Source organism: Triticum dicoccoides, chromosome 3B (assembly GCF_002162155.2).
Source record: "Triticum dicoccoides isolate Atlit2015 ecotype Zavitan chromosome 3B, WEW_v2.0, whole genome shotgun sequence".
Taxonomy (NCBI): domain Eukaryota; kingdom Viridiplantae; phylum Streptophyta; class Magnoliopsida; order Poales; family Poaceae; genus Triticum; species Triticum dicoccoides.
This window is the reverse complement of record NC_041385.1, coordinates 637,398,792-637,420,265: the sequence shown is the minus strand read 5'-3', so window position 1 is coordinate 637,420,265 and position 21,474 is coordinate 637,398,792. Positions and strand designations below refer to the sequence as shown.

The following is a 21,474-nucleotide window of genomic DNA, read 5'->3' as shown; positions in this document are numbered from 1 at the left end:
CGGCCATGGGAGAGAGCAAGCGAAATAGGCCGGCATCTTGGCTCATACATAATCCCGTTTAGGCCTTCACGTACTGAAGAAAAGATTCACATTGCTTTTTAAGAACAAAAAATGTCTATTACTGCCCACATGAAATTAATGGTAGGATTTAGTTATACTGGTCCCTTCACCCCAGCAGTATAGGGTACCGTAAAAAAGCTCTCATTTTTCGCACTGCGATGACCTGGCCTAGAGTGACGCCTCGAGCACCATCATTCTGTCGAGCAGTACCAACGCACACGTGACGCGACGCACGCAAACTGCGCTACACACTTCGCAAAGAGAAAAGCTCCCTTGCTTCCATCCATGGTAGACTTTGGGAGCTGGCGTACGTAGCCGCGAGAATCCAACCCACCTACGCGCTACACAGTTCCACGCCATTAATAAACTCGACAGTGAATCCTCACTCGTCAGATAACTCGCAAGAAAATCGCGGAAAATCGCCCCGCATCATCGTCACCGTCTCCCCGTGTCCCGCTTCACTCCTCGGCCATCTTCTTCCACCTCACTCCACTCCAGTGCACGAGGATGGGGAGAGGCTCCCCTCCCGCCCCACGCCTCGCGCCCGGGCTGCTGGCCCTGCTCGCCGCCGCGCTGCTGCTGCTGCCCGCCCCGGCCGCCGGGGTCAACGTGACGGCCGTGCTCGCGGCGTTCCCCGGCTTCTCCGACTTCGCGCGGCTGCTGGCGTCCTCCCCGGTGGCCGCGGAGCTGGCGGGGCGGTCGTCGCTCACGCTGCTGGTCGTGCCCAACGCCAACCTGCCGCGCTCGCCCTCCGCCTTCGCCGCGGCCGCCGGCGCCGACCTCGCCGACGTGCTGCGCTACCACGTCCTCCTCGAGTACCTCTCCCCGTCCGACCTCGCCCGCGTCCCCGCCTCCGGGAGGCTCGTCACCACGCTCTTCCAGACCACCGGCCGCGCGCCCTCCGACCTCGGCGCCGTCAACCTCACGGCTGCCGGCTCCGCCGTCGTCGTCCGCTCGCCGTCCCCATCCCCGGGGTCGAACGCCACCGTCCTCGGCGCCGTCACCAGGGAGCCGTACAACCTCAGCGTGCTCGCCGTGGGCGGCCTCATCGTGCCCTCCGGCTTCGACATCGCCGCGTCCGGCTCCGAGAGCCGCCCGTCCCCGGCGGTGAACATCACCCGCGTCCTCACCGACGCGCGGGGGTTCAACGTGGCCGCCTCCATGCTCGAGGCCTCTGGCGTCGCGGACGACTTCGAGGCCGACGAGCGCGGCGCCGGCATCACCATCTTCGTCCCCACCGACGACGCCTTCGCGGCCCTCCCGGCCACCGACCGCCTCCAGTCCCTCCCCGCCGACCGCAAGGCCGTGGTGCTGCGCTTCCACGTGCTGCACTCCTACTACCCGCTGGGGTCCCTCGAGTCCATCGTGAACCCCGTCCAGCCCACGCTCGCCACCGAGTGCACCGAGGCCGGCCGCTTCACCCTCAACATCACGCGCTTCAACGGCTCCGTCGCCATCGACACCGGCGTCGTGCAGGCGTCCATCACCCGCACGGTGTTCGACCAGAATCCCGTCGCGGTCTTCGCCGTCTCCAAGGTCCTGCTGCCCAAGGAAATGTTCGGCCGCGGGAACACCATTAACCCCGGAGCTACGACCCCTCCAGCCGCCATGACACCAGACGGCCCGCGGACGCCGCCGACGAAGCTGTCCTCCCCACCGGCCCTGCATGGCCAGGACAGCAAGCCGTCATCAGCACCAGCAAGAAACGCGAACTGGTGGTGTATAGGATTGGTCTGCCTGCTCCTACCTCTGGTATGAGATCCAGGTGGTACCTTGCATTCTCAATTTTTCGTTCTTCTTTTACAATTTCCCCTCTCGTTTGATCGAAAACGAATGTGTACACCGGCATTGGATTGGATTGGGGAGAGGATTCCGTTTTCCGTAGAGGCCATTGTAGCAGTAGTAGCCATTATTTTTGGTTTCTTCACCTGATTAGGGAAATGATAATAATAATACCATGTGTAGAAATCTATGCATTCCCTTTGTTCAGTTCTGTTGATCTTTGCAGTTCCAATTTGCAAATGGGAGTTTGGTGTCATGCTTACCTGTTTACCCGGGACTAGAAGGTGGGTTCCCTGGGTATGAGGGGATAGATAGGGACAGGTAAGTGGGAATGGGCTGGCCAGCTGAGCTACGAACGCGGTCTGGCCGTCAACCGCGCATTAGATTCTGCTGCTGACATTGCCCTACTCTACTCTGCTCTACTCATGGCGCAGACTGTAAATACGATTGAATGAACCCTACCACATGTCAGTGCACACCGATCTTGACTATGGTGCAGTGCAGGAACGGAAGTCTGACAGTGTGTTTTTTGGGCACTTTGTATAAGGTTCAGACGCCAAAAACCGCCTATGTGATGAACATTTGCTAAGACAAGAAACCTAGCAACTTTATATAGTGTATGTATTCTGATAAGAAACTAAAATCTGATACTGGCAGTGAGTATTATGCCTAGCAGCACTCATTTGGAGCACATCCTTCCTGGTCATTACTGTATGAACACTTGACAACACATATGTAGTGACTAGTGGGAGACCCCTGGTAGTGGTAGCTGTAGTCCTGTCCGGCTGTTCCTAACATTCAGTCAGAATGATCATGTTCAGAATGATCTTATTTTCTTGTAGTTTTGCTATAATTTGCGAGCACGGAGGGTCCACTGAAGGTGGCCCATGTTTAGTTCCTGGGCCTATTCCACCATGTACCAGCTTCCATGGGACTCATAATTCATCCGGTTTCAAAAGGAACATGCAATTATTTCTTGAATAATATCCATGCAAGGATAAACTTATCCATTGTTTCCAAAGTTGCACCCTTGTGATAGTTTGTACTCTCTCGGTTCCTAAATATTTGTCTTTCTAAAGATTTCAACAAGTGAGTACATACGGAGCAAAATGAGTGAATTTACACTCTAAAATATGTCTATATACATCCGTATGTGGTAGTCCATTTGAAATCTCTGAAAAGACAAATATTTAGGAACGGAGGGAGTAAGAGTTGATCTCAGATCAGATCAAGTCTGTTAAGGAAAATCCACCAAGAAAAAACATTTGGACTTCTACTCAACTCCATTGGTCAGTAGTACAAAATAACTTACTGCCAATTACTACTCTCTTCGTCTGAAATTACTTGTCGAAAAAATGGATGTATCTAAGCATATTTTAGTTCTAGATACATCCATTTTTATTCATTTCTGTAACAAGTAATTCCGGACAGAGGGAGTAGTGAATAAATGAGCACCATCTCTACCATGGTAAAACAGAAAAGCAGAAACGATGCTCAGATCTGAGACATACTATTCAGATTGAAGCATTTACCATATGAACAGGTTGATATGGATTATGAGTCGAAGGACTAGTCAAGACTAGTCTATGAGTCCCAACTCCAGGGCCGACTACACTTCAGTGTCGACTAGTCTATGAGCCGCAATTTCAGTGTTGACCAGTGTCGATTAGTCATGATTAGTCTATGAGTCTCCTCGACTCGTAAACCTCAGTGATTTCGTGTCAGCGAAAAGAAAAGAAGTGTAACGCTGTGGCCTGTGGGGAGTGTATGTGGAGCGACCAGATCTTCTCTCCTGGTCAAGATAGAGTCAAGGTCTTGCGATGATCGATGATGATGGTAGGTGTGCTGGAGAAGTGACGAATTGATGTTTCAGTTAATTGTTGTGGCGTTGGCTGTGGCCCATCTACACAGCCTGCAATAAAATGAGATGGCCCACGAAAGTACTGCTTCATGCATTTGCATCCATGTCTTTCTTGCACACCCTGAGGTGCTCCTCATGATGTACTGTAGATTGTAGAGTGCTGTTAACTCCACCATTGCACTATTCATCTGCCTCCTACGTGTACTTGCCCAGTGCGAACTAATGGTGATACAGCTAACATTTATGAGATAGCTGAAATTCACCAACGTCCTAGTTGAAATTCATCTATGCCGAATAAGTTAAGGAGGTTAATGTTTCCGAACTTTGTTAGCTAAGAATTTGATTTTTGATTTTCTCAGGCTCCTTGTCTGAACTTTTGCCTCTTTTCTGTAAACTCAGTTTAACCTTGTAAGACAATAGGCTTTGGGGGAACCGGCACAACCCTCTAGGGGTGGCCTATCACATATATATATAATGAGGTGGTATACAACGTTACAATATACACATGTAAATACAGTCTAACACCCTCCCTCAATCTTAGCCACTTTCTAATGAATCTAGAAGGGTAAGATTGCGCCTGCAAGTCTCAAACTGTGGCAAAGGCAATGGCTTGGTGAAGATGTCAGCAAGTTGATCCTTGGAAGAAATAAACTTGATCTGTAGTTGCTTCTGAGAGACACGTTCACGCACAAAGTGATAGTCAACTTCAATGTGTTTCGTTCGGGCATGGAATACCGGATTTGCAGAAAGGTATGTAGCACCGATGTTATCACACCAAAGAACAGGAGGCTGTGATTGGGGTATACTTAACTCCTGAAGCAAGGACTGTACCCAGATAATCTCTGACGTGGCATTGGCCACAGCCTTATACTCAGCCTCAGTACTGCTACGCGAGACAGTAGCCTGTTTCCGAGCACTCCAGGCAATCAGGTTAGAGCCAAAGAAGACAGCATAACCCCCGTGGATCGCCTGTCATCCGGATTGCCAGCCCAGTCTGCATCAGAATATGCTGAAAGACAACCAGAGTCAGACGGCCGAATATGCAAACCATGAGCCACCGTGAAACGAATATAGCGCAAAATCCGCTTAACAGCAGACCAATGAGTGTCACGGGGTGACTGCAGATACTGGCAGACCCGGTTAACAGCATAGGAAATGTCTGGTCGCGTGATCGTCAAGTACTGGAGCCCACCAACAATACTCCGGTACTCGGTCGCATCAGAAGAAGAAAGAAGCACACCATCAACAACATTGAGCTTATCAGTGGTAGACATGGGTGTAGTCGTCGGTTTGCACTTAAGCATCCCAGCTCGCTGCAACAAATCCAGAGAGTACTTCTTCTGCGTCATAACAAGGCCAGCAGCACGAGAAGTAACCTCCACACCAAGAAAGTAATGAAGCTTCCCAAGGTCCTTGACCGCAAAATCAGCACCAAGTGAGCGAACAAGCGCAGTAGCAGCCGACTGAGAGGAGCTGACCAAAATGATATCATCTACATAGACCAAAAAGTACATAGTAACCTCAGGCCTTTGAAGAAGAAACAATGAGGAGTCAGCAGTTGATGATGCAAAACCATGAGCACGAAGAGCCATTGCAAGACGAGCATGCCAAGCACGAGGAGCCTGCTTCAGACCATAAATTGCCTTGGACAAACGACAGAGATGATCAGGGCGATCCGGATCAGAGAAACCCGGAGGCTGGCGCATGTAAACCTCCTCCGCCAAGACACCATGAAGAAAAGCATTTTGAACATCAAGCTGACGAAGAAACCAACCTCGAGTAACAGCCAGAGAGAGAAGAAGTCTGATGGTAGTAGGCTTGACCACTGGACTGAAGGTGTCTTCATAGTCAAGTCCAAAACGCTGTCGAAAACCACGAGCAACCAGACGAGCCTTATAGCGCTCAATGGACCCATCAGAATGCCTCTTCACTTTGAAAACCCATTTGGAATCAATGACATTTACCCGTGATTGTGGAGGAACAAGAGTCCATGTCTGATTGCGAAGAAGCGCTTGATACTCCTGCTCCATGGCCTCTCTCCAATGAGGAATGCGCATAGCAGCTTGATACGTGCGTGGCTCAGAGGATGGATCTGCGAGAGCAGCAGACATGCACGCCGCTAACCAAGCAATTGTGCCATCGTGACGTTGCTTAGGCTGAAAAATGCCACTCCGACTGCGCGTATGTGGACGTAGAGCAGCAGCAGGAGCCGGCGGAGGCGAAGGTGACGGAGACGTGACGGTCGCCGGAGATGCAGGAATCACCTCAGGCGAGCTCGGGACAGACGACTCCGGGCTGCATGGCGAAGACTGGCCCGACGACAGGGGCTCAGAGGCCATGGGCGAACCGAGGGTGGGCGAGGCCAGCTCCGGTGACACCGGCCCAGACGGCCTTGGCGAGGCGAGAGCAGGCGAGGCCGGCCCTGGTGAGAAGGACCCAGACACCCTGGGCGACGCAGGGGCGGGCGAGGCCAGGCCTGGTGATGACTGCCCCGACGCCCTGGGCGAGACGGGGACCGAGGAGGCCGGCCCAGTCGGCGGGGTTGCAGGGCGCGACGATGACGAAGGCAGCCCAGAAGCCAGAGGCGACCGGGCCAGGACGTCGATCGGCCGTGCATGAGCACGGAAACCGAGGCCATGCAGGGGCGCCATGTGCTCCTTATGCACAACAGAAGGTGCCGAGAATGAAGGCGATGGCGACGAAGAGGAAGATGGCGCTTCCAGAATCTCCAAACGAGCCCCACGACCAGTGCCTGCACCATGGTTAGGCAACAATAGAGGAGAATATGCAATATCATCAAATTGGTCATAAGCAACAGAGGATGAATGCATGACAGGTGGCTCGGTAGTGGACACAGGGAGTTTGGCAAAGGGAAAAACATGCTCATCAAACACAACATCCCGAGAGATGTAGACACGATTAGTGGGAACATGAAGACATTTGTATCCTTTATGAAGAGAGCTATAACCAAGAAAAACACACTTCTTGGAACGAAACTCGAGCTTACGCTTGTTATATGGACGGAGATGGGGCCAGCAAGCACACCCAAACACCTTGAGAAAGGTGTAGTCCGGTTGTTCATTAAGGAGAACTTCAATGGGAGTCTTCATATTCAAAACACGAGTGGGAGTACGATTGATGAGAAAACATGCAGTGGTGAAAGCATCACTCCAAAAACGAAACGAAACAGATGCATGGGCCAAAAGAGTCAGACCAGCTTCAACAATGTGACGATGCTTACGTTCTACTGAACCATTCTGCTGATGTGTATGTGGACATGCTAAACGGTGAGTGATCCCAAGCGACTGAAAGAAGGAGTTGAGGTTGCGATACTCGCCACCCCAGTCCGACTGAACATGAATAATTTTGTGCTTGAGAAGACGTTCAACATGTTTTTGGAACTGAACAAAAATGTCAAACACATCAGATTTACGTTTGATAAGATAAAGCCAGGTAAAGCGGCTGTAAGCATCAACAAAACTGATATAATAATTATGACCACTAACAGAAGTCTGAGCAGGACCCCATACATCTGAAAACACAAGTTCTAAAGAATGTTTCACCTCACGACTGGACTCCGAAAAAGGAAGTTGATGACTCTTCCCCTGCTGACAAGCATCACACACTGCTACATCTTTATTACTAGACACACTAGGAAGCTCATGACGACGCAAAACATGCCGGACAATAGGTGTGGCCGGGTGACCAAGACGAGCATGCCACTGTGACGGAGATACCCGAACTCCACTGAAGACGCGAGCGACGCCAAGATGCTCCAGACGATAGAGACCTTGGCAGAGCCGCCCACTAAGAAGAATGTCCCTCGTGCCCCGATCCTTAATAAAAAGATCAAAAGGATGAAATTCACAAAGCACATTATTATCACGAGTGAGTTTAGGAACTGAAAGAAGATTACGTGTCACAGATGGAACTCAAAGAACATTGCGAAGTTGAAGACTCCTATTGGCATGTCTAGTGAGAAGTGATGCTTGACCAATATGAGAGATGTGCATACCTGCTCCATTGGCGGTGTGGATCTTGTCGGAGCCATGGTAGGGTTCACGAGTGTGAAGCTTCCCCATCTCACTGGTCAGGTGCTCTGTCGCCCCAGAGTCCATGTACCAGTGGGGATCAATGGAGTAGGACTGAGTGTGTCCCTGTGGCTTCTGCGGCGGCGGACGATCAGCCATGGCGACCTGACGAGCAAAGTTGCGTGTATCCTTCCCGTCATTGCCAAGACCAAGAAAACCCCGCTGGAAGCGCTTGTGACACTTCGAGGCCCAGTGCCCATCGCGACCACAAAGCTGGCACACACGTGGACCGCCAGCCCCTGGTAGCGTCGCAGTAGGAGGAGGGGCCGAGGCGGGTGGTGGTGACTGCCCCGAAGGAGCCCTGGATGAAGCAGAGGAGCGACCACCCTTGGTGGCGGCGTTTGCCGAGAGGGCGCCGTTGCCCCTGGATCGGCGCGTCTCGACTCGTTGCTCAGTAAGCAGGAGGCGTGAAAAGACCTCGTGTGCTGGCATGGGCGTGGAGTTGCCCCTCTCATTGATGATCTCGACTAGGGCGTCATACTCCTCATCAAGACCATTGACAATAAACGAGTTGAACTCGGAGTTGGTGAGGGGCTGTCCAATGGAGGCCAGCGTGTCGGCGAGACTCTTGACTTTGTTGTAGAACTCAGTGGCGGTGGAGTCAAGCTTCTGACACTCCCCAAGTTGGCGACGGAGCCCAGATACACGAGCCTGCGACTGTGCCGCAAACGAGCGCTCAAGAATAGTCCATGCCTCGTGGGACGTCTTGGCGAAGACAACAAGCCCAGTAACAGCCGGAGAGAGCGACCCCTGGATGGAGGAGAGGTTCGCCTGATCCTGCCCTGTCCAGACACGGTGAGCCGGATTATAGACCGGACCATGCACGCTGTCAACCAGCGCAGGAGGGCAAGGGAGAGAGCCGTCGACATAGCCAAGCAGGTAGTGACTCCCAAGAAGCGAAAGAACCTGCGCGCGCCAGAAGATGTAATTGTCCGACGACAACTTGATGGTGATGAGATGGCCGAAGTGAAACGGCGGCGGCGGCGGCTGCGATCCCATCGAGGAGACTGGCTGAGGTGAGAACACCGTGGAGACAGTCGGAGGGGCAGCCGGCGCGGTGACAGAGGGCGCGATGGCCGCAGTTGGCGCCGCGAAGCCTGCCAGCGCGACGTCCTCCGCCACCAGCGGCGCAGTGGCCGAGGGCGCGACAGCCGCGGTTGACGGGGCGGCGGCGGTGTGGGCCACAAGCGCCTGCCCGGGCGAAGTAGCAGCCGGCGGGAGCGCGAAGAGGGAGCCGACGCTCCGTGTCCCGATCGGCGCCTGAAGGGAGGCGGCATCCAGCGGCCTCGAGAGAAGTGCCGCGAGGGAGGCCGGCAGAAAACCGGTGGCGGTGGAGCCGGACGCAGGGCGGACGTCATAGCAGTCGGGCGACGGCAGCGGCGGGCGCGGCGGCGGCGGCGGTGGCGGCGGCGGCGGCGGCGGCGGTTTAGGGTTTTTAGGCGGAAGCGGACGTAACCTAGTGTGATACCATGTAAGACAATAGGCTTTGGGGGAACCGGCACAACCCTCTAGGGGTGGCCTATCACATATATATATAATGAGGTGGTATACAACGTTACAATATACACATGTAAATACAGTCTAACAAACCTCTTTTGTGTAGTTTTAACTACTTGAGTACTGCAAGTGTGCAACAATGGGGTATGGGATATCCATTTTTGTTGTTCCATGTGCTATGATGCTGCCACATAAAATGAGCACCATGGAAATCTGGCATATGCTCTCCAAAAGAAGAACTGCACACACGTGATGTATCTGCATGTACTTTGCATAGTTACTACAGGTGGTTGTAGAATTTAATAATTTGTTAGAAAATGTAAAAACAGATTAAATCAGTGTTTTCAGTGATATATACCGCATTTTCTCGTTCTTATGCGAGTGGCGCAGAATTACGGAGCAGTTGACATCACATTAGTCTAGGAAGTAATTTGTTGATCAGTAGACTGGAGTCCAAGGAAAATTAGATATGCTTCTGTATTTTTAGCCATAATAGATTATTTACTGTGGCTTTTTGAGGATTTGAAAGATGTGAAAGAATCAAAGAATACAAGTTAGACACACCACATGCTAGTAATAATTAGATGGAGAAAAAAAAAGAGGCATGGAGCAAATTCAGATGATCCAAACTGGTAGGGCACATTTGGTGTCAGTGGAGACTCTTGACTGATACAGCAGTGGAAGTTAGTTTGTGGTCTCCCGGTAGCATGTGCATATTATTGTACTGCCTTTCTTTTTATGATTATCTAGTTGGGAAATCAAATACTGCCTCCTATCCAAATTAAATGTCGCAGCTTTCAGTATTGAGGGAATAACATTTTTCGTTTTGTGAGGCAGCGAAATCCCTTCGGCTGTGTGTTTGATAGCCACAAAATCCACTTATCGACTTTATGAGGTGCCACTTCACCACATGTTTCTGAACCCTTGCAGCACATTCTTTTCACCTCTTTTGCAACAATGGATGTCCAGTCATTTCATTTTATTATCTTTCCTACTTTGTTGTATGTAAGTTGCTTTCTTACTTTTGGATTACTTTGGAATGTGTGTGCTTAATTTTCATTATTAATTTTTATATATACTGTCGGAAACTTGTAGTCACATAACAGAAACTTGGTATTGTCAAAGTATCGGTGATTTCCACAGTCGGCGCGAATTTCGATTTGTATGCAGCCACGTATTTTGTACACTGAAATTTTGTGAGCATGTTGGCAGAGCCAAAACGTTAAGAAGGCATTACAAACAGTTGGTGATGCTGAACATTTGTTGTGCATATTGATCTTTGGCAGGTGACTATGCATTTTCTTGGGCAGCAGGTGGCCATGCGTCATTTGGCGCTCTTCTTTACCCTGGCTACTAGTGCTACTAGCAAGTGTAGCAACTATTGCTGTAGCTGTATGGAAAGAGTAGGTTGAAAACGATTGTAGTCATGACCGTAAACCATGTGATGTGATGATGACTACCCATTGGCATGAGAAAAGAAGAAGGCTTTTAGGCAGGTCTGCACCGAAACTGAAAGCGTGAAAAGTTAGGCTTTGATGAGGAAATTTTACACCGGGGTTTTTATAGAGAAACTGTCGTGCAACACGAACCTGTGTTCTGTGATCCTCCTGTGTGCTGAATTTTCCCTTGCCCGTGTAGTCTTGCTGGGGTAAGCCTTGCCTGATTTTCCTCTGCTAGAACTGGAAGCACATAATTCGCAGTATATATTCAGTGAACTTCTGAGAATCTTTGATTCCACCCACCTATCTTCTACGGTAAATTATAATCAGATGTAGATCGCATGACGTACTGTGGACCTGTTCATTTGTCAAGTTGAGAACTTTGCATCCTGGGTTCAGAAGTTGTTGTTCCGTGTTCATTCATGTACTAGTATCAAATTCAGACCATAGGAACACAGTTCAGACGGCGACAGTTTGAACACGGTTCAGAAGTTGCTCAAGGAACGTGGGATCGAGAGAATGTACAAGTACGACACGAGAGAGGAAGAAAAGAGCTGCTGCCTAAGCATTCAGCAACGTCAGCAAACCACTGACCTCGCACCACACGCTTTTCTTCTTCAGATCCAGATCACACGCTGACACCGACATACAGTACAGTACAGTACAGTACAGTACAGTAGTGGGGGGAGGCGACGGCGCTCATCCCTCTCCAAGTTCCCAATCACTGGCTGAGCAGCAGCATCGCCTCCGGCTGCCGCTGCTGCCCGAAGCCGTGGAACGGGTGGCGGTGGTGCAGCTCCTCCGCCACCTCCTCGCGCACGCTCCTCGGGTCGGGCCGGGACACCAGGTTCTCCTTGTCCTCCTCCTCGCCGTCCTCCTCCTTCCACGGCCGGTCCTCGTACCGCGAGTGGCTGCGCGAGTACACCGGCGGCGCCGCGCGCGAGCCGCCGCTGCTGCTGAGGTTGAAGCTGCCGAAGCCCTTGATCTCGCGCGCCACCTTGCGCGCCCGCTCGCGCTCCTCCTCCAGGAACGGCCCCCGCTCCAGCAGCTTTAGCACCCGCTCCGACTTGCCCTTCACCGTCAGGCCCCAGTTGAAACTGCACCGCAAATCCCACAAGAACATCAGAAAATTTTCAGCCTAAGGACTGAATAAGAATGAATTACGTGTGCAGGAAGAGGAGAAGATCGAGATCGAACCCTCTCTCGTCGATGTGCTGGAAGGTGGCCATCTGCTGGATGACGGCCCGGTCCTTCTGGAACTCCAGGGCCACGCTGCGGGGGCCGTGCGTCAGGAGGTGCTCCAGCAGCAGCAGCGCCTTGTACGGCTCCCGCCACTGCCTCCTGTCGAACGTCGCCAGCCTGAAGATCGATCCATCGATGCTGCCCCGAGTTAGACGACGGGCGGAGAGGAAGAGAAGAGCATCGATCCGGTGCGGTGAACGAGAGGGAGAAGGTCACCTGGTGTGGAGGATGTCGGAGATCCTGAGGTACTCGTCGATCTCGAACGCCTCCCGCGCGATGAGGCTCATCGTCTTGGCGTTCGGCGGCGACGCGTCGCCGTTCGTCGCCTCCTCAGTCATCCTGCATCCATAACCACTCTCTCTGTAAGGCCTTAAGCAGAGTAACGGTACACCATGAAAATGAAACGGAGAACAGGAATGGATTGTCGATCGGGGAGGGGTCACGTACAGCTGCGTCGGGGTGACGTCGGTGAGCGCGAGCCGCGCGGAGCGGATCTTGCCGGTGAGGTAGGACGAGGCCTGCCGCCGGAGCTCGTGGAAGAAGGGCGCGTCCATGGCCGGCCGAACGCACGCACGCACGCACGCACGCACGCACGAAATTTCCCTTACCCGACCGCGCTCGCTGCCGCCGAGGAGGATCGGATCAGTGCGGTGCGGGGTGGATATAACAAGGCGACGCGCAGTGGTGTCACGTCACTCGCGCGTGGGTGCGTCCGCCCGCCCCCCAGCGCCGGCCGGCAATGGCGATGGGCACAAAACCAGCAGCCAACCACTCCACCCCGCACAAGGGCGCAAGCCAACAAGCGGCACAGGGCCGGGCGAGCCGTTGGGCGAGGGCGCAACCACTCCTCTTCCGAGCGCTAGTGACGGACGCACGGAGCAAAAATGGATTGTGAGAGCGCTGGACAGGACGAGCTTATTTGGAGGGGAGGGGGAGAGCGATGCGCTCCATGCGATCCGCTGGTGGACGTAGTACGTGGATCCACTGCGCCTTCTTGTTTCTAGTGGCTTCGGACCGTTCGGAGGGCAGCGAGTGGAGTGGGCGAGTGGCGGAACGTCAACCGGTTGGACGGGACGGCAGCGCGCTTGAATTTTGAATTCCGTGGTGCGAAGTCGGCAGGCAGGATCAGGTCACGTGATGCGGCCCGGGTACTCGTGGCGCGTTGGCCGTGCGCCGGCGGCCCCGGTGCCTATGTTATGCGTCGCACCGTGACATGGTGTACCACTCGCGTGGTAGCGCGGCAACCAGCGGGGACGCCACGGATGCGTTTTGGAAGAGATGAGAACAAACGCGTCACCACGCTTCTCTATTCCCGTAGCAGTGTCACTGGCATCTACGTACAAATCACAATCAGTCTTGTCAAGTCTCAGTGGACTCAGACTTTGTTATGCCTCAGTCGCTACTATATTCGTGAGATCAATTATTGAGTTTCGTACATTTATTTTAGGATTTTCTTTTTGTTACGTGGTACATTTAATTGAGACTTGTCAAATTTAATACTAATGATTCGGTGGCCAAGGGTACTGCTGGGGTAGGTATGATTCTTTGTTATCATGCAGGGTCTATTATCTTCAGCTCCTGCCGGTATGTTTTCACTTATGAGGATGCTTTAGAAGCAGAAATGGTGGCACTAAAGGAGGGTCTATCCCTTGCAGTGCACTCACCAATATGTATTGAATCAGATTCTTTGGAAGCCGTTACCACGGTAAAGAGTGATCAGAGCAACATGTCTAAATTTTATTAGAGAGATCAAAATTAGTATGGGGTACGTGATACTTGTATTACTCATATTCATCGCAATGTTAATAATGCTAGCCATTTCATGGCCAACTTTGGTAGGCTGCAAGGTCGGACTGCTGTCTGGCTGAGCTCTGGTCCAGAGGAAGTTCTGAATATTGTTGGACGAGATTGTAATCCTTAAACTTCTTGAGTAATACAAGTGTTATTTCGCAAAAAAAGACTTGTTAAGTCTTAGTCGACTGAAACCTAACCACACACATCTACAATCACAAAGCACGAATTTGACCTCTCAAACATTCACGGACGAGTATGGCCAGCCCGGGCATGTTTGTTTTGATCCTTATTTGCTCATGCATGTAGCGGCGCTCTCTATTTTTTATGTTATTGTTTTGAACACAGTACAAATGCAAGCGCATATGCACGCGCATACACTCACCCCTATGAACGCACACGCGCCGGCATATCATCTTGAAATTTACGAAGTCATCGTAGGCACCTCGTCGTCGACGGGAACGTCTCCTCCCACTGAATGTGCATCGCCGGAAATTCTGAAATAAATTCAGGAATAAATGCGAGCATCAGGATTTGAACCCTGGTGAGCTGGGGATATAACAGTCCGTCTAACCATCGAACCACAGGTTGGTTCGCTATTTTTTTATGTCCATTCACATGCATCTGATTAATGCCTTAGGATGGGTAGAATCTACGTGGCGCACTACCCGGACAGGCCCGTGTGCTCGCAACGGCACGCTCGCTCGGCTTTGGGCTGTGATTTTGCTCGTCAGTTGTTAGTCTAGGATTCTACTGGGCGCCCCTATTTGTCGCCTTACGCGAGAAAGGGGCAAGCCTCACGTCGGGGGCAGCCCCAAATGGGCCGGCCCAACCGGGCGGAGACCAGGGTTTTTTTTTGTTTCTTTTTCTGTTTTCTATTCTTGTTTTTTGCTTTATTTTGGTACTTTTATTTATACTTTAAAATATTATTTATATATATAAAAATACATATATATATATTGTTTCATTGTGTAAAATTAGAAAAAAATATACCAGAAAAATTGCATTTTATGTACATTTTACACTATGTTGTTACATTTGTAATTTTACGTAACATAAAAGATTTTTTACGGTGATCATATATTTTCTTACGTTCTCTTTTTACCTTTGAATAAGACAAAATTTATGGAACGTAAAATTACAATGCATTGATATTAAAATAGAGGGGGTGAAGAATAACTATTCCTCACCCATGGTGACGAATAGTCAATCTCTCTCTCTCTCTCTCTCGCTCTCTCTCTCTCTCTTACAATAATGTTGAACAAATATTTGAAAAATGTTTAATAAATATTAAAAATTGTTGAATGGGTATTTAAAAAATATTTACCAAGTATTTAGAAATGTTGAATAATTAATAAAAATGTTGAACAAGTATTTGATAAATGTTGAACAAATATTTAAAAAATATTGAATAAGCATTAAAAAAATGTTGAAAAAGCATTTAAAAATGTTGAACGAGTATTTAAAAAATGTTGAATAAGTATTAAAAAATATTGAACGAGTATTTAGAAAATGTTGACCAACTATATGAAGATGATGAATAATTATGAAAAATGTTGACCAAGTATTTGAAAATATTGAAAAAGTATTAAAAATGTGACAAGTATTTGGAAAATATTGAATATGTATTAAAAATTGTTGAACGAGTATTTAAAAGATATTGAAAAATATATTTAAAAATGTTGAATAAATATTTAAAATGTTGAACAAGTATTTAAAAAATATTGAATAAGTATTAAAAGGATGAACAAGTATTTAAAAAATGTTGAATAAGCATGTGGACAATGTTGGGTGTGTATACAAAAGATGTGAACACTTATTAAAATAATGTTATTGACATATACGGAAATGTGTATTAAAACCGAAAACAATTATAAGAAAAAACAAAAATAGAGAAGAAAAAAGAAAACAAAACAAAAGGTCGAGAAAAAAAAAGTCCAAACAAGAAATAGAGAAGAAAAAAGGAAACCAAACAAAAAATGAAGAAAAAACAAAGAAGAGCCCTGTCAAGAAAGAAAAAGAAAAAAAGCAAAAAAAGACAAAAAGCGAACAAACAAATGCAAAAAGAATAGAAAAATAGAGAGGAAAAAAGAAAAGAAAAATAACCAAGACGAAAAGAAAGAACGGCGTGACCCGCTTCAAGTAGGGCGGACCCCCTTCATTTAGTGTAGGATGATAAGGTGGCTAGTAGCATAACCTTTCTTTGCTTTTATTTTTTTGAGCCAATAAGCTTTCTTTGCTGGGTAAAGGTTCGATCCGAAAGCTTCCCTTTTCATTCGCTTTTTATTTAACAATTCGCGCAAATGGGCCGGCCCCTCTGTTTGATGGTAAACGAACAAAAACGGAGGCTCAATACGCGGGAGCAAACGTATCAACGTCCGTTTTCGGTCCGCTTTTGACCCATTTCCGATCTAATTTTGGGTCACGTTTGCGTCCAAACGGACACGGGCGGACAGACGGGACGCACGCCCTTGTCCCCTAGCCAGCCCGTCGGAGACACAACCAATTTCCTCTTCCCTCGGCCCCCAGCATCGCCGCAGCCACCCCCGTTCCCGGCCGCATTGCCTTCCATCGAGGTCGTCCGAACTACGACCACGCCATGCCATAGCCGGCCCACACCTGCGTTTTGGAAGAGCTTTTTGCCGGCGTTCGTGATTCCTTGTCGCCGGAGGGAGAGAAGCTACGGTCGCCGGCGCCGCCCATCGACCCCAACAACTTTTGGCGGGCGTTGCATTGCGCATGGTGCCCACCCACCAACACCAACCTTGCTTTGCTGTCTGTAAGGGGAGCTCGACGTGCTCTTTCCGACCGCGTCTCCACCACGACAACAAGGTGTTTGACGCTTTGCTCACAAGGTACCATGGATAGCGGGGATATTCTTTCACAACTTTATTTGTTCATCGGATGATTCATCCTTGTATGATGAAGAGCTTGTGGTGGCTGCATTGGTCTTCCTTGACCACATAAGTAGGAAGCGGCTTCAGTTCAGGGGATCAATCCCCGCCATGCTCCGGCCTTGAACCGCAATAGGGAGAGAGGCCACAACCTTCTCTATGCTGATTACTTTGAGAATGCTGCACTCTTCAGACCACATCAATTTCATCGCCGATTTCGCATGAGGAGACATATGTTCAATCGTATCTGGGAGAGAGTGGTAGGATATGACTCAGGAATGTATCTGGTGCACCCGCACTTGTGGTGCTATCGGTGCGCCGAATGCCATATAACATCTTAAAAAATCTGAAAAAAATCTAGCACATTAACACAACATCAATGTACGATGTCACAAATTTTGTATCAAAATTTGAAACATTTTTTAGATACAAAATGACAAATTTGAGACCAGTGTGATAATGAGCCAAATCTAAAGCCCAAGTTATGTTATGTACTATTCAGTGGTGAATTTACCATTTTTGTTATGTTTCGAGTTTTGACTTAAAATTTTGTGACAACCTACATTCATGTTGTGTGAATGTGCTAAAAAATCAGAATTTTTTGAACATTTTGGAAGCGCAAGGTGAGTTCGGTGCACCGGTAGCACCACAAGCTCCGGTGCACCAGATATTTTCCCTATGTGGCCCATACTTTGAGGGCAACGAGGATGCCCTTGGCAAGTTTGACTTCTCTTCTTACCACAAATGCACCGCGCCTATTCGCATGCTTGCATATGTGATTCCTAATGATCTTGGGGATGAGTATGTGCGTATGAGTGAGCCCACATGTCTCCTCTCAATGTATAGTTTCTGCAAGGCAGTGTTCGGCCCTGAGTACCCGAGAGAGCCAACTGTCACTGATACAGAGAGGTTGTTGGCGATCAATGCCTATATGGGCTTTCCGGGCATACTTGGTAGTATAGATTGTATGCACTGGTAGTTGAAGAACTGTCCATTTACTTGACGGGAGCAGTACACGGGGCATGTGAAAGGTGACAATATTTGAAGCGGTGGCTTCATAAGATCTGTGGATATGACATTCTTTCTTCAGCATGGCCTGTTCTCACAATGATATCAGTGTGCTTCAGCTTTCTCTAGTGTTTGCAAGGCTTGCAGAAGGCCACTCCCTAGAGGTCAACTTTAAGATCAATGGCCACCATTATAATAAGGGATATTACCTAGCTGATAATCTCTATCCTCGGTGGTCAACTCTTGTGAAGACCATACCCAATCCGCGAGGAGAGAAGAGACAGATATTTGCCCAAATGCAGGAGAGTGCTAGGAAGGATGTGGAGCGTGCTTTTGGTGTGCTTCAATCACGATGGGATATCGTTCGAAACCCTGCATTGACATGGAGCACTCATAAGCTTTGGCAGATGATGACCGCTTGTATGATCATGCACAACATGACCGTGAAGGATGAGCGTGATGATAGTATCTACGACCAAGGATTTGATTTTCAGGGTGAAAATGTTGAGTCTGAGCACCCGCCTCCTGCAAACTTTCAACAGTTTGTTCACTTTCATCGTGAAATACGTGATTAACATACTCATATGCAGCTCCAGGATTACTTGGTTGAGCACGTGTGAACTTACATTGAGTAGATCTATTGGTTTAATTTCTTTTCATGCAAATAAATTTTGATTGGGTTGTAAGACTATTAGATGTTGTTTTTATTTTCATTAGGTTGTACGTCAGATATGAAACTATTTGCTATGCTTGATTTTAGTATAGATAGCCTCCGGCGGATGTGATGCAGCCGCGTCTTGGACACACAGCCTCACATACACAAATCCGGACGGACACTGCTCTATTGCCATCCCAAACGAACAAATCCGAACAATATCAGTGTGTTCAGCCTTCCGTTGTTCATCATGCAGTTCGATCCATGATGCAGCTGACACGCCCGCTCCCGATGCCATGGTTTCGGGCGCTCTTTTTGGTCCGCTGACACCGTCAATGATTCTTTACCGTCTTTCTAGGCGTTCCTGGATTATCCTATGAACCCTCTGCCACACTCGCCCTTCCTCTTGACCGCAAGTGCTACACTGCAAAGACTGGCATGGCAATGCGCTGCGTCCATGCCGTTGGATTGCAGACGAGACCTCTCTCGCGGTAGCACTGGAATCTCTTATCTGCCTCGAGGCCAGTCAAATAACCTTTCTACTGACCATCGTTTAGCTTTTTCACGTGTTACCACCGTTGCATTTGTCCATATAAGCCTCGAACACATCTCTCCTCACCTCATTACTGTTACTGGTGATCTGATCCTCTCCGGCTCTTGATACGGAGAGCTCTGCGCTGCTCATGGCCCATGAGGTGCGCCTGCCTAAGATTTGTCCTACTTACAGTTCCCAGTTTTCCTTACACTTTGCACTAACCTTCCTCTGTTCGGTAGTACTACGAAAGATAGTGACAAATTTATGATTCTTGACTGGGAGATGTGGCAGGACGGCTGGCCTCTTGGACTGGGCGCCCTGAATCCGGGAGCCGGAGCGGTCAGGAGCCTCGGCTCCTCCTCCTCCACCGCGGCATTCACCCCGTCCCACTGCGTCTCGTCCGTCGCTTCCTCTGATCTGGACACAGAGGTCAGAATCGAGCAACTCCAACTTACCACTACCTGCAATGCAACAGTCGCATTTCAAGCCAGCAGTTGGACTTGATGCTCCTGCTTCTACTTTGTTTGCTGCAGTCGGCATGGTCTTTGCCGCGCGCTGGCGGCGGCGGCGGCGGCGGCGGCATCACGCTGGCGGCCCTGATCGGCCTGGTGGACGCCATGGAGAGCCGGCGCAGCAGGCGCCGGGGCGAGAGGGCGAGCAGGAGCGGCAAGCTGCGGGCGCTGCTGCTCTCGCTCTGCCTCCGGAGCCACCTGGAGAACGGTGGCGGCGCGGCGCCGTCGCTCGGCCAGTTCCTCGAGATGGAGAGGAGGGCTAGCGGGAGCAGTGGCCATCTCCACAGGATGCTTCCGTGGAACCGTGCCTGACGAACCTGTATCCACGATGCAACTGACGGAGGAATAAGATTTGCATGTTGTTATTCTAAAAAAAAGGATTTGCATGTTGTTGCTCTTTTTTTTAGGGACATGTTGCTCTTTTTGAATTAGCGTGAGCGAAAAAAAAATTGGCACTAAGTTTGTCGACTTTTCATTTTTTTTTGAACAACAACAGTTATTTTTCCCCGCAAAAAAAAACAGTTATTATTCCATTAACAACATTTTACAGAGAATAGTGTGGAAGGTCTCACACTTTGGCGAGAGCATCTCTTGCAGTACAAGGTCATGTTTCTGAAAAGAGACGCCGGAGAACTACATGCCTATTTTTATTTTTGATCGCTAACTTTACTTGATGATGCGCTTTAACATTAAAACACCTGTGCGAACAAAAGATGACAACGCTTAATAGAAGCAATAATGGGCCTTATGTTCCAGTGACGTGTATTTGAATATGGAACTTGTTACTGCTGCTGATGCAAGTACCAAACAATCGGTGTAGTACTGTGGTTTCGGGATGTGGAGAGTATCTGCTATCATTGTGGCCAAGAGTAAGCCATATGCTTCAGCTTGGAGAGAAGATGACACCGGGGGAGGCATGGCCGAAACATGCAGCTGCTGACAGTGACCATTTCCTCCAAGTTGGATGATCACACCAATACCTGCTAGAGAATGTTGCATACTTGCCTCATTTGTCCAAGCCGCGTCGCGGAAGATTCCTTGACCTGCAAGTAAAGCTGGTGCTTGTGTGGTTAAAGGTTGTTGTACTACAACAATTGTTGAGTGTTGATTTTGTCCTGCCATAACCTCCTCAAGCTTTGGGCATCATTTCGTGCTTTCCAAAGGCACCACAAGAAAGTGAATGCACTAGTTATATTGATGCGGGGATGAGCCGCATTCAGTAAAACCTTAATCATTTGTGGAATGGAATGGTTATGTTCAGCAAAAGCTTCTGTTCTAATATACCAAGAAGATGAGAACCAAGCAGCCTTTGAGACGGGCCCTAGAAAAAGCATGTGCATTTCATCCTCTTGGTTGCCACATCTAGTACAATTATCACTAATATGTTTCGAGAACTTACTTGCACGCTTACCCATTGGAAGTGCTCGGCGAAGAAGCCTCCATGCAAAGGTTTGAACTCTTGGCTCCATGAGTTTGTCCCTTCAAACCTGATTGAGAAGATTTACAATCTGCATTGGAATAGATTTTGGTCTCTGATTTGCTGGTAGATTATTGAAGCAGTGCTTCTAGGCACTTTTCGAAGAGTGGTCACCTGCAGGTCGCCCCGGGCATAAAAATCGAAGACCGAAACCGAAAAGACCGAGACCTAACCCGAATAGACCGAAACCGAAAAGACCAAATAAAAAACGGTCTGCAGAATGCTAAGACCGAACTAATTATGGTCTGTTCGGCCGTGATGTATTGAGGACCGAACAGCCCATATAGACCGAATAGCCCAACCGTGCAAGATATTTGTTAACCTAAAGCCCATCTAGCAAGCCCAAGCTCCCGTCCTCACATCACCTCAGAGACCGAGCCGCCGTGCCCCTCGACACAGACACAGGAAACCTAGCCGCCGCCTGCCGCTTCACTCGCCTCCTCTTTTCTCTCCCTCAACGAACCCTAGCCGCCACCTACCGGTCGCCGCTCTGGCCCGATGCCCAGTGAGCCGTGAGCCATGACGACTGCCGCAACAAGGCACACATCGCCCGCGCTTCAGCGACCGATGAAGAACTGCACCCCGAGCCACGGCCCGGACAGGGACAGGTGGCGACTGGTGCCCCGTGCC

The 21,474-nt window shown here is 49.5% G+C and overlaps 3 protein-coding genes across 3 annotated transcripts; 2 read left to right on the top strand and 1 right to left on the bottom strand.

The window, feature by feature from the left end:
• The first annotated feature begins 372 nt into the window (after window positions 1-372).
• LOC119277560 (fasciclin-like arabinogalactan protein 4) lies at window positions 373-2,098 on the top strand. The gene has a single exon (XM_037558837.1). The coding sequence runs from the start codon at window positions 568-570 to the stop codon at window positions 1,816-1,818; it is 1,251 nt and encodes a 416-aa protein (XP_037414734.1). The 5' UTR covers window positions 373-567; the 3' UTR covers window positions 1,819-2,098.
• A 9,026-nt stretch (window positions 2,099-11,124) lies between these two features.
• LOC119277559 (epsin-3-like) lies at window positions 11,125-12,986 on the bottom strand. Its single transcript, XM_037558836.1, has 4 exons — window positions 12,420-12,986; window positions 12,189-12,311; window positions 11,928-12,089; window positions 11,125-11,827 (listed from the first exon to the last, which is right to left on the bottom strand). The coding sequence occupies exons 1-4, from the start codon at window positions 12,524-12,526 to the stop codon at window positions 11,452-11,454; spliced, it is 768 nt and encodes a 255-aa protein (XP_037414733.1). The 5' UTR covers window positions 12,527-12,986; the 3' UTR covers window positions 11,125-11,451.
• A 5,938-nt stretch (window positions 12,987-18,924) lies between these two features.
• On the top strand, window positions 18,925-19,866 carry LOC119281707. The gene is made up of 3 exons (XM_037562168.1): window positions 18,925-19,015; window positions 19,147-19,284; window positions 19,389-19,866. The coding sequence occupies exons 1-3, from the start codon at window positions 19,004-19,006 to the stop codon at window positions 19,677-19,679; spliced, it is 441 nt and encodes a 146-aa protein (XP_037418065.1). The 5' UTR covers window positions 18,925-19,003; the 3' UTR covers window positions 19,680-19,866.
• Window positions 19,867-21,474: the final 1,608 nt, after the last annotated feature.

What these genes read in the sequence shown, in the direction of transcription:
- LOC119277560 (XM_037558837.1), top strand. Translation starts at nt 568, where the DNA reads ATGGGGAGAGGCTCCCCTCCCGCCCCACGCCTCGCGCCCGGGCTGCTG.
- LOC119277559 (XM_037558836.1), bottom strand. Translation starts at nt 12,526, where the DNA reads ATGGACGCGCCCTTCTTCCACGAGCTCCGGCGGCAGGCCTCGTCCTAC. An exon ending in GACGTCACCCCGACGCAGCT is followed by an intron (nt 12,312 to 12,419) that starts GTACGTGACCCC and finishes TTATGGATGCAG; the next exon opens with GATGACTGAGGAGGCGACGA. An exon ending in CAGCACATCGACGAGAGAGG is followed by an intron (nt 11,828 to 11,927) that starts GTTCGATCTCGA and finishes TTTGCGGTGCAG; the next exon opens with TTTCAACTGGGGCCTGACGG.
- LOC119281707 (XM_037562168.1), top strand. An exon ending in CCTCTGATCTGGACACAGAG is followed by an intron (nt 19,285 to 19,388) that starts GTCAGAATCGAG and finishes TGTTTGCTGCAG; the next exon opens with TCGGCATGGTCTTTGCCGCG.